The sequence below is a fragment of the Poecile atricapillus genome, chromosome 1, assembly GCF_030490865.1.
Source record: "Poecile atricapillus isolate bPoeAtr1 chromosome 1, bPoeAtr1.hap1, whole genome shotgun sequence".
Taxonomy (NCBI): Eukaryota; Metazoa; Chordata; class Aves; order Passeriformes; family Paridae; genus Poecile; species Poecile atricapillus.
This window is the reverse complement of record NC_081249.1, coordinates 85,332,829-85,352,962: the sequence shown is the minus strand read 5'-3', so window position 1 is coordinate 85,352,962 and position 20,134 is coordinate 85,332,829. Positions and strand designations below refer to the sequence as shown.

General features: G+C 40.0%; 1 protein-coding gene across 1 annotated transcript in view; it reads right to left on the bottom strand.

Moving 5' to 3' along the window:
- The window catches only part of TENM4 (teneurin transmembrane protein 4), a 349,338-nt gene that overhangs the window by 113,909 nt on the left and 215,295 nt on the right, over window positions 1-20,134 (bottom strand). Inside the window, exon 13 of the mRNA XM_058863767.1 lies at window positions 8,678-8,863. Within this exon, the coding sequence (XP_058719750.1) occupies window positions 8,678-8,863 (186 nt within the window). The remainder of the gene's footprint in view (window positions 1-8,677; window positions 8,864-20,134) is intronic.

The window sequence follows — 20,134 nt, the reverse complement described above, 5'->3', positions numbered from 1 at the left end:
TTACCAGTGTTAATTAGGCCTTAGTTTAGAAGACTCTGCTCTGAGTCAAGTTAGAGCTTCTTGGTTTAATTATTGCTGATGTTTGCTATTGAAACTTGCCCTTCCATTTAGGAACAATTCTACATCTTCTCTGACTGGTTGATTGTAAAGCTGTAGGAAAGATTCAGCAGTAAATCAGGCTCACCCTTTGACAACAGAGGATTACTGGGAAGGGATTTCAACCAGAAAGATGTTAATAATTAAGAAAGCCAAAAGGGCATGAGTAATTTAGTTTTGAAAAATGCACACCATGCAGTTAGCCAAGTAAAAAACCATGTACTTTTAATGTTTCAGCTATTGCTAATCTTTCCAAAAGCAGCCATGCATAGCAAGAGACAATCTTTCATTCTCAGTATGTTGCTTAACCTGTTACCCACTGAAATACTCACTAAATATAATGTGTTTTTATTACTGGGCATAAAGGTGAGTCAAAAAGCTATATAGAGAAAAAATGACAGCTACAGAAGACTTAGTTAAAAAAACTGGGCCATTGAATGGGCAAATCAGTACTGAAGGTTCCTTGCCAGGCTCTGCAGGTTGATTTTTCATCTCTTCTATGCCCTTAATGCTTATTTGCTACTTTTTGATGCAACCTTCTCCAACACACGTTGAGATGAAAAGGAGAAGTCCTGGGGTTTTGAAATGCAAACCCCTGAGATGTGGAACATTAACAGTAGGTTCTGATCATGCTCCCTAGTGACGGCCCATATCCTCCTCTGAGGATGCCACCATGATTACTTCATAAGGGCACAATAAATCACCCTTTTTCCCTGATCTAAGAAAGACAATGTACTTTTTCCTCCTAATTTAAATAAAGTCAAGCATGATTTTTTTGGTGCTAAGCAATGAGAGAAAACTAACTACCACTGTACAATCAATTGATCCATAAAGAGGCGTCCAAGGACAGATATCAGTTGTTGCATTACATTGAAGATGGAAATATTTGAACTATGGACATTTCCTCATCATTAGGATTAGTCTGTTCAAACATTTTTCCTATTTGCAGTTGTTCCTGAATCTGCCTTTAATGCTCAATGGAAAAAAAAAAAAAAAAAAAGCAAAACACTGAATTGCAAATTCACCCAGAGAAGTGAAGTCAGTAGAGCAACCATGTTTCTTGTCACACCACACAAACCCTATATAGCAAAGACTTCATTTTAACTGTTCATAGAGTCAATATTTGAACATATCTGCTCTGCATCCTCAGCCTCTTACAGCTGCTATTTTTGATTACTTAAAACCTGAAAAGAAGAATAATACTACAGAAAAAAAATTGATTTGTTCAACCCGATTTTTGGTTTGTTTAACCAGCAAACATATAATGCTAGTGTGGTGTCAACACTGTGTTGCTGTTAGTGTCAAATCAGGCATGTAGAAAAATATTTAAGTCCAACTTAATTATATTTATTGTCATATTATTGTATTTAACCATATGCATGCTATTTCAATATTTTTCAGAAGCTAAGTGCATTGTGGAACTGTCTGTTTCTATTAAAAAGCCCTAAAATAATTTAGCTCATTTCTCTGATTAAAAAATAACTGTTTTTTATTTTTTTAAACAGCAGATGATCTCTGTTCTCTAACAGTTCAATTCCTTTTCTTCTTTGTTGAAGAAAGACCTGGGTCCTAGACTTGCATTACACTAATAAACAGTAGCATAAGGTTGGATTTTGCTCTAGTGTACATTTATGCAGCATCATTAATTTATACAGATTTTACAGATTTATGCAACCAGAGGTTTTGGAATCATAACATTTTTGTATTAGGAAAAAACCCCAATATATAATTAGTTAAAGCTTTCATGTAAGAGTTGGCAGCTGTGGATCAAAAACATGAAGACTGCACACAGAAAGTGCACTCACCTGTGTTACAAAATGGACCACAGACATTTAATTAAAACACATCACTGTACATGGCTCCTGCTGTATTCACAGACACTTATTTTCTCCTGACTTGCCTTACCTGAGTGAGAAGGGTGAGGATGAGCGATGATTTGGAGGGGAGGGCTGGGACAAGGGAATGGGTAGGAACACTAATACAATGTTAACACAGGATCACAGCACTTACAGAGGTATTTCCTACCTAAATGACTGGAAAGTTCACCCTTCCAGACATTAGGGACCACTTTGGTGACAATGAGGAAGAGATGCAACCTCAACACAGCATGTTCACGGTGCATTTTTAAAAAAGAAACACAAAGACAATAGGAAAAATAGGAAGGAAGAGCATACCTTTCACTACCTTATCCAGATAGTGAGCTTGGGAGATAAAAGACAGGACATTTAAGGTAGGATTGAATAAGTGCATTGCGGCTTACTACGAGACTGTGCAGGTGCTAGAAAGGCAAAGGAGAGTTTGCTGTGATACGAAAAGAAAAACCTTGATTATGAGGAGAGAAAAAAGGAAGAAGGGTGGGGCACAGTGCTCCTCAAATGGCTCGAGAAGGCTGTGTTAAGGCATTCAGTCATCTTTGCTCATTAAGATCAGAAGAAAACCAGGAAACTTCTATATATATATTTATGTGCTTTTATATATATATATAGGTATATATGTATATGTGTGTATATATATATATATATCAGGATATTGCAATGCTCTGCTCATTTGCAAGTCTCCCTCCACTTTACTGACTGCTTTGCATTTCATTAGGAAAGCAGAGATATTTTGAAGTCCTCCACCTTACCTGATTGTCTTATATTTTTCCACACAAAAAGTCACAGTTCTGTGACCTTACCAGACTTGTAGAGGCTTTTTCCAGGATCTTTCTAATGGTAATATACTGCATTTATGCAGTGTTTTCTAGCCCCAGATCTAATTACTTTACAAATATTAAATTAATCTCATGGCAACTCTACCAGATAGGCAAGTATTAATATATTAATTTCAAGGAAGGCTAACGAAAAAGTAAAAAAAGAAAGTTATAGATGTCATGGGAGCAGTCATATACCCAATTCCCATGGAACGCTGATTCGGAAAACCACTTTATTCACCTTGTGGTGTCAAGCAGAAAGCTGGTGGCAAAGACATGTCCCACCTTAGAGAGCCCTTGTTCATGCCAGCAGGCGGCACTCTCTGTCCTAACACCACCTGGTCTTTCTTAATAAAAGAGAGGCTCTGAGTCTTGTATTTATCTATTTCAATACCTACTTAAACATTATTTCCCTTGTTCTCTTGTCTGCTCCCTGCAATCTCAGCCTTAGTTGTGTCCTGGTACTTTTTTAAGAAGTTTCGTTCAGGCAGACTGTCCACCTGGGAGGTCATTGCCCTTGCAGGAATTATTTTTCCATCCTGTGAATATGATGGATCTGTATAGGAACTATTGTCAGTAAGTGGAGAGGGATGGGATAGCTCACCTAGTGAGGGCAGTTATGAGGCTTGGCAAAGAGGCGAATTAATCATGTTGATATGGTGGGAGCGATGCAGGAAGCACAGCATCACCATCTGCTTGGATGGTGGCTGAAGACTAGGAAGGTATTTCTTGGATTTTGACATCCACAGCAGCCCAACCTGTTAACTCAGGCAGTCACTGTGCAGCTGATGGCAGTGAAGGCAACAGCCAGTGCCAACCATGTGTCAGTTACGTATCAAGGTTTTCTTGCAATGTGAAAAATAATGGGGCATCCTACAGGAGTAGCAGGAATGTTTCTTTTCTAAACCCATACAGGCTAAATTTCTAGTATTAAAATATCAACTTATTCCCTACAGACACTCCTTTGTAAACCCTGTGGGCATGTGGGACATGCTGAGAAATTATGCAGGAGTTTAGAAGAAAAGCTACTTTTCTAAGGTGTCCTCTGCACCTAAATGTACCACCACACTCAGGTCCATGTCACCAGCCTACTGCTAGAAGCCACTTTAGAGCTGCTATGGGAGGAGCTCCCGTGACCATTTTTTAGTGTGAAAGCCCGTTTCACCAGCCTGAGCTAACTTGGTTTGCTTTGTCTGGGAATGATAACAAGTACTTCTCTTGGCTCACAGAGAGGGAGGGAAGAGAGAAGCAAGAGATGATGCAGGCAGGTCCTTGAGGAGGACTTGTTTCCCACTATGCACTCCTTCATTTCCCAAATATTCTTTTTCCCTTTATCTTTCCTATGAGGTGAAATGGACAGAGCCTCAGGAAAATCACTGGAGTTAAACTGAGATTGCACAAATGTAAAGGAGAGGAGAAAGTAAATATCCATTGCTGAACCAAGGACAGCATAAGAAGTTTATGCTATAGGGTCAGGGAAAACACTGTCTTTGAAGTTCTTCTGTGCTTAACATTTACTGGCAAATATGCTGCCAAACTATTTAAGGCCAGATTACCTTCAGATTGATTCAAGATCATGTCAGAACAAAGCAGCAAGTGTGTATTTTCCAATGATTGCTATAACCATGGTCTTCGCTTGCTCAAAGGTACCATCTCAACCAGGTAGAGTGAGTGCCAGAGGGTCACACAGAACTCAGCTTCTGCTGTGGATACACTTGAGCAGTGACTGTTGGTCAGAGGGTAGAATCACAGAATCATTAAAGTTGGAAAAGACCTCTAAGATCATCAAGTACAACCACTAACCCAGTACTTCCAGGTCTATCACTAAACCCTGTCTCAAAGCACCACATCTACAACAAAGCAAGAACCTTCCCCACACTGGTAGGCTTATTTTTATCTTGGGCCATGCATGGACTGAGTTGCTTTATGGATTCAAAGGGCACAAGTGATGCATTAGAAAGCTGGAGAAAAGAGACCAGGATCCACCTGTAAAGTCCCTTGTCTGGATTCCAGCTGCTCCAGCAGAAATGGAGAGGCACTGATTAGAACCTCAGCTATTCAAAACATGTGTGATTACTTATGCAAGAAGACTGATGAAAAGCAAACTTAAATGGGCAGATTTCTCAAAAATCAGAGTTTTGCTACGTAAAACAGACCCCAGGCTGATGGTGATGTAAGCAGAAGCCAGGGTGGGACAGTCTGTCTGCCTGTCTGTCTGGGCATTGTTATTGCATACATCACCCCTGCATGCCAGGACCGGACTTCCAAAAGGAGTTAAACATGTAGCTTTTGTGTAGATCAATGGGGATTAGGCACTGAGGTGCTTTGAAACCCTGCTAGGTAGGCTGTGGAGTGTTTGGAGAGCTAGCTGCTGATTCCTCAGGTCTCCAGAGACTCTGAAGTATTTAGCTGCAGCAACTAAACTTACAGAGGTGGCTTTGGTCTTGCGTCCAGGCTTTTCAAGGATAGTGAATATCCTGATTCCACCATTATTTTTCTAAATAACCCTGGATGAATCATACAAGCTGGAGAGGGAGTTTTCACAAGGGTTTGTAATCACCGGACAAGGGACAACAGCCTTAAGCTGAAGGAGGACAGGTTCAGATTGGGCATTAGGAAGAAATCTTTTACTGTAAGGGTGGTGAGGCACTGGCACAGGTTTCCCAGAGAAACTGTGGATGCCTCCTCCCTGGAAGTGTTCAAGAAAACATTGAATGGGGCTTGGAGCAACCTGGTGAAGTGAAAGGTTCCCTATCCATGTCAGTGGTTGGAACTAGATGATCTTTAAGGTCCAAACAATTCTGTGATTCTATGATTCTTTATTAAGCCCAGGAAATTTTCAGTGCTGCTTCCTGTGAGGCAAACCCTTAGAGCAGCCTACTACACAGCTGAGCTGTAATTTGGCCTTTCAGAGCCCACAATAAGCGGGTTTATTTCATCTTTAAACTCAATGCTCCTAAAACCCACCATGCTCCTCAGATATAGTTTGGGCCAGAACAGAAGAAACTTGAGCTCCTGCAATGTCTCTAACTAGGGATGAACCTGGAACATGCTGGAGAACCCATCATGGGAGTCTGGTAGTGACGCTGTTGTCATGGTGTGTTTTGTTCCTTTCAGAAACTGACAGAACCCTTCTGACTGGGTTTCAGGATTCCTACAGTTTTCTGCTCTACCCTCCTGCACTAAGTTTGCTGAATTGGGATGATGAATGCAAGCTTCTGCATCAATTTCCTAGTTGGGAATTAACTGGGGTTACTCTAATGTAATCTCTGAATGTGAGCAATCAAGATAGTACATTCAGTGACACAACTCTTTGTAGGAGCAAACAAAATTAATCCACCGGAATCAGAGTACCTTGAACACCGTAAGAAAGAGCCTCCTATGACCTACAAAACAAAAGGATGTCTTACTCTCACACATGCTTGACAGGAAAATGGAAGAAGTATCCCTTACTGGTACTGTCCATTTCTACCGTGTTACCTGCACACACGGCAATACTGGTAGAGCATCACTTCAGCAATGGGATTTTATGCTTGTCAGTGCTAAAGCAAACCAGGCTATGACATAGACATATACGGAATTACCAGCAACAGAACAATTTGCCATGCAGGGAAATTACACAAGGACAAGGGAATGCTTTCCACATACTTAATGTAATTCCAAGTCAATGTCCTTTCATTTGTACCAACATAACTAGCTTATTACTTCTACTAAAGCCATTCAATTTTCTTGGGTATTTACAACTTTGCCAAATCTCCTTTACATTCTACACATTTATCAATTAAATATTCTGTAGGAAATAGTGTTTACAGCTTCAGAGGCAGGAGACTATGTACAAATTTGTTGCTAAATCACCATGCAAGGAGATGAGAAGGGGAGAAAGTGAAAAGAAACAGAATTACTCCGGCACTCTAAGTATCAAAGAATGATTCCTAAACCAAGGCAGTACTGCAACAGGAAGGTAGCAGCACAGGAAATGAGAGTGTGCACCAGTAAAATCTCAATGCTGACTGCATTGCAGTGCTGGCCTTCCCCATGATAACATTTATACTTAGAGTGAGAAATACTACAAATAAATTTAATTACCATGAAAGGTAAAAGCTTGTTGTTCGAAAACAGTCCAGGCGTATCAGCTGTGTGCAGAATTATCATATACTGAACTAATGGCATTTTGGTTTTACAGCAGAACTAATAAAATGGCACTAAGGGGATGAATCAGGCTTTTTTTTTTTTTTTTCTCTGCATAAATGAGTTCCATATAAAGCTATCCCCTGGATCTTGGGCCTCTTGCTGAATTTTTTTTTAATACACTTTCATGAATCTTTGTTGCTTTCCTAATCAAACTGCTTGAATAAAAGGCAATAAAATATTATTACAGAAACAGAGGATTTCAATTAACACAGGATAGGTCTCTTTTAATTTTAAAGTCATTTAAGAAAGGTAGGTTTTTCAATCCCTTTCTCAGGAAAAGAAATGAAAGCTGCTAGGGACATCGACAAGAAAGCAGAATGCAATGTCTAATGAGACAGAGGAAGTTTTAAAAGCTAGATATTTTTCATTAGGGGGATACATGTGGAGACCATAATGTGATAGGGTGACATTAGCATAAATAAATGATAAGTAGAATTGAGCCACAGATATGGTTTGTACCATTATCCTAATGCTGAAATTAAAATACCGAGATCAGGCTTCATTTCCTGTCTTCGTGTGTGCAAATGCACCTGGTGCTCAAGCAAGGGAAGCGATGTCTCATATAACTAAGCTGCTAATCCACACAATAATTATGCTGATATTTGCCCAGGTATTTCTAGTGGTTAGTCTTGATGAAGTGTGATTTTCAGTTATCATGACATAATGAAAGTAACATAGAGGTAAATTTTCTTGTCTTTAAAAGAAGCTGATTAAAATAAAATGGCTGGAGGAGAATTTTCATTCTGGAACAATTCTTCTAAAGTCAACTGATTTTTTTTCAGGTCCACCAAAGCATTATTGAGAGCAGAACTGAATTCACTAATTTAGTTTTCTATTAATATACAATAAAAGGTATCTGGGGAGTTTAGGGTTACTGATTTTACAGCATGACTACGGAAGGGGAACTGAAGAGGCTGAATGCATGGCAATCAGAAAGAAGGAAGAAGGGAAAATGCATTAAGTAGTTAAGTGAGAAAAGGAAAAAGGTGAAGCCAAGGCAGTTCATTAATGATGCTGCAAATTGCTTAATATGAGAACTGAACCTCTTTGCATGATTTAGGCATATTATTGGCTTCTTATTAATAATAACATCAATAATAAGAGACATGACAGAGAGAGCTTGTGAGTAGTGCCAGTGCATGAGGAATACAGAAGCAAAGAGAGAGGGAAGTGAAATGGTTAGAGAGGTAGCAGAACAGACAAGGGATAAGCAAGACAGAGTTAAATACCAGTCAGAAATCAACTGACTGCAGTTTCCTCTTTTATACTGACAAGCAAAGTGACAGTGCAAATAATGTAGCAAATAAAAGGAAAGAAAAATTAAAATCAGATGCATGTTTCTAAAAATGTTGTCACCATAGTGCAGAGGAGTCTTGGAGGCCACAGAAAGACCTCTCAAGAGAGGTAAGTGGGATGTTTTTAAAAAAAGCTTCTAGCTGACATTTAAAGGCTTGTCAAACACCACATAGGTGTATTTCATGTCTGATAATAAAAAAATATATATAGCCATGTCACCAGCAAATGAAAGGACATTTTGTCTTGTTCCCACATGAAAATGTATGATATCAGAATTTGAAGTCCAAGAACAAAGGTGCTCATGCTACACTAAGTCACAGATATTCAATTAAGCATGCACCCTTTCTCCTCCCTGATCATCAATTATTCCCTTAAAAGGAGTCGGGTTTTCTTTCTCCCTACCAATAGTGCAGTGCTCTCCGTTCCAGCCCGGGCTGCATTCACACTTGCCATCCCGGCAGGTCCCGTGCTCATTGCAGCGTGGGTGACACGCTCGCTGATCACAGGCTGTGCCCATCCAGCCCTCCTCGCAGCGGCAGGTGCCTCCGACACAAATGCCATGTCCTCCGCAGTCCGCTGCACAAATCTCTGTGGGAGAGGAGACAACAGAGAGGAAGGGATATGTGCAGAGAGAGAGAAGGGAGAGGGAGAAAATCCAGAGTGTTATTGTTAAGAAAAGCAGACACACTTCACTACCTCGCCTTATGGGGCAATGAAAGGAATTCCTAAAGCTCATAACGCTAATCCTTCCTGACAATAAGAATCTAATAAGTATATTACAAAAAAGAAATGGACATGGATTGCAAGGGTCTGCTGTGATTGATCCTCCTATTTGCTTTCTAATTTTCTTGCACTCCTCAGGCTTTTGTGATGTGCAAATCCAAAGGGGAAGGCTCTTCCAATAAGCAGAACGGAAGTCACATTTAATTAAAATCTGGTTAAATGTGGAAACAATGTGCTGATAAACTACTGAATCTAAAGCTAAGTGCTGGCAAAGCCTGTTTATGACTTGTTAAACCATGGTTCCAGGAATGGGATTCATTATAATACTTCTTCTATCTTTAAAATTAAGAAAGGATATTTCTATTTCCACCAAATCTGCACATCTCCTATGTCCCTACTGTCCTACCACCCCATTAAAAATCTCCTCTCAGACATTCAGAGATATAACTATCTTTTGTGAGCCACATGCACTGGAGCTGATAGGATGGTGCTTGTTCTTAAGTCTTATCAGAGTTAATGGAAGCACAGTCACAGCCAGATATTTTAATACTTACCTCCAAAAAGCAAAGAGCTAAAGGACCTTGCCTTTTCAGGGATGATGGCCTTCCCAAACCACCCTGAGCCTCAGTAGGCCTGAGGACACAGGCATCATATTTTTGCCCAGCACTAGACTTTTATCTAAAACCTGGCATAGTCTTGGCATGAATTTGGGAGATGTGTTTTTATCTACACTGTATTTGTCTGGAAAAACAGAGACTTGGTGGAGAAGAGATACCCATGAATCAGGTGTTAAAGTGCCTGTTACCACCATTACTATACAGAATTGGTTTCAAGGAAAAAAATCAAAGCCCAAATACTGATGCAGATGAAATGAAATGCAACTATTTCTTCTCCAGACTTATTACTTGGCTGCTACTTTACATCCCTCATAAGCCCTCACTACACTCTTCCTGCCTCAGCTGAAGGAGAGGCAATTCACAGTATTTCAGCCTATGAGGTCTCTCTGACTTCTGACTGGCGCTTCTAAATTCCCAAATGTTTTGACCTCATGCCTTCTGCTTCACTGAGCCATTTTATAGATTTTACAGGGTAAGGACACAGTTCCTTTTGGGGACATGGAGATGTGAACAGAAGAAATGCTGAGCAGGGCTAGGCTGGAAGCACAGAAAGGGGTACCAGTGCACATTTTTTTTCTATGTCACAGGCTGCATACAAAATATTCAAAACTACTCAGCCTGCATTAACATCACACCTGACTGAAATTCAGCTGTACATATGTTGCTTTTAGTCTTTTGCTAATGAATACCCCATTTACAGAACACTTGGGCTGTTCAAGAACTTCTGATATGCTCCTGATATAGGGCTACAACATCCACTTCAGCTCCAGGAGGAAAGTGGTGCACCACAGCAGAAAGCTGCGAGATCTTCAGCCCCTTATGATGAAATGGATCAGAGAGTTCTTTGAGACAGTAATTTATGATAGGAAAAACAGTAATGCCTTGCAAGTCTACAAAACACTTCATTTTTCAAACATGTCATGAGAACAATACCTAGGTCTTGCTTCCCAAAAAGCTCAGGATGCTGAAACAGTTTCCAGTAAAACTCATTTTACTGCAGCATCATGGATGTATCCAAACCCCCTCAAACAGTCCTATATGTTTAAGTCTCCTAGTGAAAGAACTCTGGAGTTCAAATAGGCTTAAGACACTCAGGAACTTGTCTGTATCATCTAGAATCAAACTTGCAAAAGTATTTGGGTATCTTGGGTACTTAAACAGAGCATGTGCACACACCACTTGATGTTGAGATGTAATAGAATCTAATGTAGGATTTATTGTAAGAAAGTAGAAATTATACTATCAAACAATAAAGGCATGGCTGAGGAAGGGCTTCACTTGCTGTCAGAAGTTTTACTTTGCATCTGGCATCGAGACACAGATTTTCACAGCTCCTAGCTGCGAGGGAGGTAATATCATACTACAGTACCTGCTAAGAGCATAAGGGATGGGCAATTATTGACTTGCTGAGGGGCTGGAGCTCAGACGTGTGTTTTCTACTTTTTTTCCCCAACTGCCAGACAGCACTGCAATGGAGCGTGGGCTGGTCAGGGTGGTGATGAACACACAGGACCTGCAAGTTGGTTAATATAGAAGTAAAGATGCCCAAAAAAAACCACAACTTGGTTCTCCTTGGCTGACCTGATAAACAAAGTCTGGGGGAGGATAAAGGAAACAGCAGATAAAAAAATCAAAAGTTAGATTTATGCTGCTAAAATTTCAGCAAGCTGAGAAGATATACCTCGAGAAATTCCAAAGTCTGAGAGTACTGGTATTTAAGGCCTAACTCCAAAAATTATTGTTGTAGCCTCTGGTGCTTCCCAGTATGCTTTTACCATCGGGCTACTCTAGTTAGACTGCAATCCCTTCTCTGGTTAGTTTGCATTCCTTATTCATAAGCTTTGAACTTTTATCTCAGAATATCAAATAAGCTGTAATTTTTCTTGTTCCTAGTTTACCAAGCAATCCAGAGGATGCCAGCTTTGTCACTTCACACCTTCATTATTTCCTGTTCTCCCTCTTTGTAAAAAAACTCTTCCTTATAGCTAATCTAAATCTACCCTCTTTTAGTTTCAAACAATTATACCTCATCTTATCACTACAACCTCTATTAAAATGTCTGTCCCTATCTTTCTTATAAGCCCCTTTTAAACAGTAAAAAGGTCACAACAAAGTCTCAGAGCCTTCTGTCCCTCAGGCTGATCAACCCCTATTGTCTCAGTCTGTCCCCATAGCAGAGGTGCCTCAGTCTTCTGATTATCTTTGTCCCTTCCTCTAGATTTGCTCAAACACGTCCACACCTTTCTTGCACTGGAGATCCCAAAAACTGGGTCCCAGAGCTGGATGCAGTTCTCCAGGTGGGGTCTCACAAGAGTGGAAGGGCAGAATCCCCTCCCTCGCCCTGCTGGCCACGCTGCTTTGGATGCAGCTCAGGGCACTGCTGACTTCCCTGGGCTGTGAGAGCACATTGCCAGGTCATGTCCAGCTTTTCATCCACCCCCAAGTCCTTCTCCACAGGGCTGGTCTCAATCCCTCATCCCCAGGTCTATGTGGATACTGAGGGTTCCCCTGACTCAGTGAAGCAGCTTTCAGATAAAGTAACCAAGGCATACAGAAGGAAAGTGATGGATCTACAGGTGAATGTGAACTCTGAGACAGGTGCATGAACCTCTTGATGTCCCAATCCACAGTCTTGTGTCCTATAGGTAAGATGGAAACATCAGATGTCTACAGATTGGTAGTGGAGGAAAAAAACCCAGAGATAATAGGAACAGTGACTGTGAGAAGCCTTCCTGGAGTTATTTAAAGGTGTCAAACTAGGATAATGGAGTGCATTCAAAAATGGTGACGAGAGAAAGAAAAAAAAGTAATTCTGTTCTGAAAAGCAGAGTCTCTGTGCAGTCATTCCTATGAAAAAGGATGGAAAATCCCCTGGGACATTTACGTCCCAACTGAAATTTTCTCAGGCAATATGCTGCCAAGGAACAGTCTTGCACATGTGGGCCAGGGATATGCACTGTATGGTATAAACAAACAGATCTTAGGCAAACCCAAAAAGGGAATGCTGGGAACATTTTAGGTTTCATCTCCCACCCAGCTGAGACCTCAGCCAAACCACCACCCATGCACACAAAAGCATGCAGGTTCCAGGTTATGAATGTATAATTCGTATATAATGGACATATAAGGTGGTTTGGATTTCCAGGCTCCAAGAGCTGTAATACAGACTCTCAGCTGTGAAAAACAACTGAGAAGCAAACTACTTACGACAGTCTCCCTAAAATGTAGTTTAATTATTTCTGACAGGAACCAGGAGCCAGGAACTCTCAAAACTGTATCTTCCATTTAGCTGCCAGTTTAAAGATAGATAGATGGGTACCCTACAATTTAAATAACCTTACAACACACAACTGCTACATGCCCTGATCCTTTACAACACAGCCCTCTTAAATGTTCACAGCTTTCTAATGGGCGATTAAATAGTCAGAGTAGCTTTTACTTTTCTGGTGGCACTCAAGAAATGATCAAAATGGATTTCAGATTAAGCTTCCACTTAAATACATGTCTTTTTGGACAGAATAAGACAGAATAAGACAGCTAAGGCTGTTTTACAGAAAAGGGCAGGTGAATTGTTTCTTTGTCATTCAGTCCCAGGGACAGAATTCGTCACCTCTGTTCTTATTACAAGCTTCATTTTTTTGGTACATTTCCCAATTCTGTTGTTAAAATTAGAGGACATGATTAGCGACCATCTGAGCTGCATGAGCAAATGAGAAGGAAAGCTTTTAATTCTCCTATTACAATATTCACAGACTGGCCAGCTGCACTATATTGCTCTTGCCTATTTAAGCTTAGTTAGAACGCTCTGCCTGTGCATAAAAGACCTGCCTGTTAAATATTTTCACACCAGCTGTTCCCAAAAGGTGACTAAATATTTCCTTTATCTTTAATCTCATCCAGTGTTTGTATGAACAGCTTAGCCACTCCTTATCCTTTCCTAGAGGTGCACTGTGTTTTACCTCATCTCACAGTACAGCTCTCAAAGCTGTTTCTAGCTCCTTGAAGAGATGGGATCCTCTGACTAAATCTGGTGCCCAATTCTAAGAGCAAATATGAGGCTAATGTCCTCAAAAAAGTACAATCAACACAAGCACCTCTGTGAGAAACATCTGGACTTTGAGTATTTTGCTGTATTTTGCTCCCTGATGTTTGTACTTACCAGATGGCACTGATGGATGGTAACCAATTAATGGATGCAGACTTTTTTCTAAGGAATCAAGTTAGTTTCAATGTTCTCATCTGGGATTTTGTCACATTATTGTCTTGGAGTAATGTCTTACATTGCCTGAACCTCACCTCGTGTTACGTCAGTCTTACCTGAAGAGCTGAATTGAGCCTAATTGCACTCTGTGGGTCAAGAAAGGAAAGAGATAGTTCCAGAGGATGATTCACTTGAAACCTCTTCCATGGAGAATTTCTGGAGTAGACAGTGCTCAAGGCATTGTTGAGCTTGGGCTGGTTCATCCAGAGGTCTTAGGTTATCATAAACATTATTCTTAGGAAAGGAAAATGCCATTCCAGTAGGACTCTGCTTATTTTTCATGCAAATAATCAAAAAAGAAATGACTCATCTTCAGTTCCAGGACCTGCTCTGTTTCATCACTGCTCATCCCTACCAGGAACTCGACCATTACTGGGGCTCAGAGCAACCTGGTCTAGTGGACAGTGTCTCTGCCCATGGAAGAGGGGTGGGAAATATCTGACCTTTCAAGTTCCTTCCCACTCAAACCATTTTGTGATTCTATGAGCGCAGACTCAACTGCCTGCTGGCTATTTTACAGACAAATGTTTCTTCTTTTCTTGTTTTTTTGTTTTTGTTTTTCTCATTATCTCCTCATGACTGGGGGAGGGACTTCCCTCTGCTCTGTTAAAACTGCCTCAGAATTCCTCAAGGCTCTCTTAAAAATCCTAGTCCATCTTGAATCCTACCCAAAATCTTGACAGTGGCTGCTGATATGCCTTAACTTCTCCTCAGAGTCTCGACGAACACGGTAATGTGATTTTATTCTGTCTCCATCAGCATGCCACTCTCTCTCTTGTTGTTCACTTAAAGTTTAAGAATCTCAACTATCTGAGGCCAAGATTATCCTTTTTGTTCTGCATTTGCACTGAGCCAGGTCTAATGAGGTCACAGTCCATTAACAGCACTTCAGAAGTTAGAATACTAAAGCAATTACTCATACAAATAAAAAAACTTGTACCTACTTCTCTTTTTTTTTTTTTTTTTGCATATACTGCTAAAAACTGTCATAAATCTTTCCCTTTAAGAACAAAAAGTCTGCTATGCTGCCTTTGATATTTCAGAAGAAAAGTGGGAAAAGAAACCTATCAAACACTAACCTACCAGTGCAGTGCTTTGTTCATGGCCCTTTTTAATTGATGGAACAGACACAGGAGCCACCAACACAGGAAACGGCACCATCCAGAATTTCATATTATTTTCACATTACATTAAAGACTGGAGTTCGGAAAGGGATAATGATGTTAATTTGTGCTTCATTTTTAGCAAATCCATTTTTACATGTTTACTCCTATCCCCCCACATATCCTCAAATTGACTTGACAACAATTAAAGGCTTTCCAGCTTAGAGAAGAGCAATGCAGAATTTTCTTTAGCATTCATGTGATGCAGAATCAGAGATTTAGCTGTTTCTGACCTGTCTGCTAAATCCTTTAATAAATATGGATTTAGTGCTAAAATATAAGATCAGGTGAAATTGCTCAGAGCTTCCTGAAAACTGGGTCAGTTCCAGTGACCTTCCATATATTAATAGAAAATTTAATAATTAAAAATCTGCCTTAACTGGGATTTTCCCATTTCAAATTGGCTCATTTGAGGCCATTTCCAGCCCCAGACAGATTTTTTTTATCCAGAAAAGCACAGGAGAGGGGCACTGCACAGAGCTAAAAGGCTGAGTTTAGTGAGGAGTGAGGCTTATTTTCACAACCTGCTTTAGAAGGTAATTTATGGGGAATATCTGAGAAAAGCAAGAAATATATAGATGAAAAAACCAGAAGGTGCGTGATCAGCATGACTTAGATAGCAATGAAGTGCTAAAGACATTCTTCATAACAAAACACATTTTGCAGTGTTATGAAACTCTCATTCCTGTGATTTGGTAACTCTGTAGTGACATGAAATCCTGTGCTTGTACTGAAGATGACATTAAGAACACTAGCTTTTCAAACCATTCTTTTTACAAATGTTATAAGGAAAGGATCAAACTAGGGGGCAAGAAAAAACCTGAAAGAAGAGGTGTGGATTTTCCGTCACTGCCTGTAGCAGATCTGTAGCATGAAATTCTCTGAAAACCATCCTGATTCAGTAGCGAACAGAGAATGATTGTATAAGTTCTGACCATGTCATTAATCAAGGGACATATTTTTACCTTCAGAGATCATGTCCTAAAAGCAATGTCTGCATAATTTAATGCCTCTAAACAAATAATCTGTTTATCTATTCTTAAAGCATACATCAAATATGCAAATATTACTAATGTAGAAATAATAATAATTTATGTCTATAAATATAAAACCTGTCCTTTTATGAGTGCAATTAAACTTTTGGTACTGAGATGACTCTCACTCCACTCAAGGGCCTCAATGTGTTTTACACAGCTCAGTAAACTGAATGTAACTGAAAAGTAACAGCTATTTATTTTCTTTCCATGGATGAGGAAATCAAGATTAAAGGATGCTCTCTAGACACTGAAAATGAATCCATCAGCTTTGCTATCACCCCTCATCAGGAAGAACACTGACCTTCAGCAATGGCTTTGAAATGTGACTTGGACACCTGAATTTTCACCTCTTGAACATGAAGCCCTGAGGAGCATCTTGGAATGCCTGCACTGGGAATGCATATCCTGCATTACAGTGACCCTAACCAGGACACCCGAGCTGGCCTGAATGCTGATTCTTGCCAGCTCTGCAGGAGGACGGAGTACAGGTCTTCAATACATGTGCAGAAGGGATGTAACTGTAACATGTATTCTGCAACTCTGCACTTGCAGAAAAGACTAGGTATGCAAAAGGAGGTATAAAACACATTGAGAACAGAAAAAGAGAGAGTTTTCATTCCATGCAGTTGAGCTGTATCTAGGAAAACGGCTGGTGGAAATCCCTAATAAAAGAAAGGACCCATCTCTGGCCCTCAACTAGACACAAAAGATTTAACCAATCCCACTTCAGCTTTTTCCCCCAGTTTTCTCCTGGTATTTAGTTCTTTGCTAGCATAAACAGCTTTGTGTTTAATCAAAAGGCTTCTGCAAATCCCCCTCTAGGTCTTATTTCTCTCTGGAGATCCAAACAAGGAACGGGGGTGCCTCTGAGATGCCTAATTTGGAGATGAACAAATAGTCCACAGAGTAGCTCCTCACCTAGTGCTGAGCAGATACAGGAGATGTGTCCATAACTGCCCTGGAACACACCCTCATCTCCAAAATGAGTAATGAAGCGGTTTGGTATAGCAATATATTTAAACTGATGTATGTCTGTCCTCCAAGACTGAACCTCTAATTCTGTAAACATACAGGATCAAGCACAATGGGATTCTTGGGAATTCCTGCCAGAAACAGTAACAATGAAAACAGGAGCACAATGTACATCATTAGCTGCACAATGTACACTGGTACAGCTGGGACCTCTTTTAAAAAAGTGTCTCATTTCAAAGTGCAATTTCAGCCTGCTTCATATTTGCATAAAGGTCTTCCAGTTCCTGTCTGGAAAGTTGTAATTTTGTGCAATGAAATACCATTAAACTGCTGTGATGCTTTTTATCAGCTTCTAGTTTCTACAGTATTTATACTCTACTTTCATCCTTCATTAAATACTAAGGACTGACCACTATGTTGTGTCTAAAGCATCTCCTCTATGGTGCTCTACGGCTGTGATTTACTTTTGTACTCGTGTCAATCTTCCATTTATTTATTATTACAAACGCTACTTTAAACTGTCTCTTGTTGTTGAATAGCAGGACATGAAATGCCGGGTATTGTCAGGCTTCAGTCTTGGAGCAGATATTTACTGAATAAAAATAAATATCCCAAAGTGCAGGATTGTATTTTTCTCTTTGATGCTTAATTGAATCTTTATGCTTTCTGGGACATGTTAAAGCTTCCCAGAAAAGAAACAATTCCTAATATATTAAATGACGTTCCTAAGAAGGATTCTTCTCTGGGCTAATTTTAATTTCCTCTCTGTCCATAAGGAAGAGATAATTTGACAGCAGCAAAGTGTTTTGCTCATGCTTAAAAAGAACTGATTTCTTTTCCAATTCTGTATGTTTTTTGTTTTTTCTAAAATAAATTCAGCAGATCATTTACAAATGCTTGTGATGAAGTGATCACAAGCTAGATTTGCTTGGGATTCCCTTACTCAGAGCTCAGTCCCAATATGGACTCCTTTTTTCCAGACAAAATTTTGCCAAAGAATTTAGAAATTTTATTGTTATTCATCTTATTGAAAAGGAGACACAGAACACATGAAACATTCAGGGCTGACATATCCAGGAGTCAGGTGTCTGTCTATCGACACAAATGGGATGCATCAGCAGCTATTACAGAAGGTTTTTGTTTGCTATGCTGTGCATATGCCTCAACACTGATCTGAAAGGATCACCTTTACTGAAAAGCAGCAGAGCTCTCTGCAAAGAGCTAACTTTTGTCTGTCAACATCATTAGAAAGTGCTCATTAGTGCAAATTGTGATGATAGTTTTTAGAGTATGAACATCTTGTAATTTGGAAGAGGGCAGAGGGAATATACTAATTTCAGTGCATCCACTTCAGACAGCTTATTAAATCATGGATTTTTGGCCATTAGTAGACACTAATCCACTATATGACAATCATTGGTCTTAGATTGTCTTTTTCTTGCTTAGTTTTGATGTTACTCTGTTTTACTGACTCACAGACTATTTTCCTTATTATCTAACCTTGGACATTCTAACTCAGAATGATACAGAATCATAGAATGGTTGGGTTGGAAGGGACATTAAAAAACATCTCGTTCTATCTCCCCTGCCATAGGGAGGGACACCTTCCAACAGAACAGTTGCTTAAAGCTCCACCCAACCTGGCCTTGGACACCTTCAGGGATGAGGCAGACACAACTTCTCTGTGCAACCTAGTTCAATGTCTCAAATATGATTTGATGAAGCTGAAAACATCCAATAAGCCTTTGCAGGGACTCTGATTGTGATGAGTTCCAATTGGGTTGGAATGTAAGGTCACAGTCACAGGAGGTATCTACCAACAACAGCATGGAATTGACAGAACACTGGTGGAGAAGCCATGACATGGAACCCACAACCATCCTTGCTGAGCCATAAGTGGTTTTATCCAGCATAATCAAGGTGGATCATGGCAGAGACTGACTCCGCACAAGTATCTGCCCTGCTGATTTTGCAGCACTGTCCTGGTTAAAAGTAGGAATAGTCAGCAGCAGAGGTCTAGATTTAAAAATTAAGAGGCTCCTCCTTTCAAAGGCAGTTGGAGAAGAAGCCAAAATTTGGTCATCTGAGACTTGGTGATATAAACAGTAAGTTCTCAGTGATATAAGAAAACATGCTAATTGCTCGGTCATCCTCAAAACATGATATTTTAACAGTACTCTGTTTTAAACATGGAATTTAGTATCTTGTGGTGGTGTGAAATCTTTTAAACTAGTCACATTAACAGGAGCCCCACTGACTCCAGTAAAACATTGCTGTTTTCAGTCAGAAAAGTCCTCAACACAAAGCATAATTAACCCAAACAAAAAGAACTTTTGAGCTCATGTTGTGTTTGAGCTCATGCTGAGGTCACATTTGAGGATAGGGAAGAATGTTGAACTGGCATGCTGGGAATTTTCCCTAATCATTGTAGAAAACAAATAAGGCATGGCAACAGTCTTCCCACTGCCCTTTGTAGGGGTCCATAAATTTTCACTGATTACTGCTGATACAAGAGAGAACTTTGCTCTTCACAGAATGCCTAAGGTCAATGAGAATCAGGGACTGCTTGTTACACGACTGGACACACACTATTCTCAGCCTGAGACATGACCTAATCAGAGCAAATGCTTTGTGATCTAATGGTCAGAGACAGACTGATGATGTCATTGCTTCCACTGGTTTTGGCCAAGTCTGAAATGACAGCTAGAACACAAGTTTTCAGTTCCTTCAATCTTCCCTTTGTTATTGTGTCTGACCAAGACTGCATGGACTACAGCAGAGAAGTGGTTAAAAGTGAGATTCTAAACATAACCCAGAGTTGACAGAAGTTTGATGCATCTCTGGTTGGCTAGGGTAATGTCCTAAAAAAATTTCTTAGCTATCAGATTTAAAGTAGGAATCCATATTTTAAAGGTAAGTTGTATTTTCTGTCTTAGTGGGAGTTCTCTCCCTCCCTTTATTATGTCCCTTTCATGTGCTGAGCACAAAGATACTTGCACTTTTGAAGAATAGCACTCGCTACAAAAATAACTTCGGCCCATTTCAACTATTATCTTTTTTTCCACCACATCAGGGTCTCCTTACAC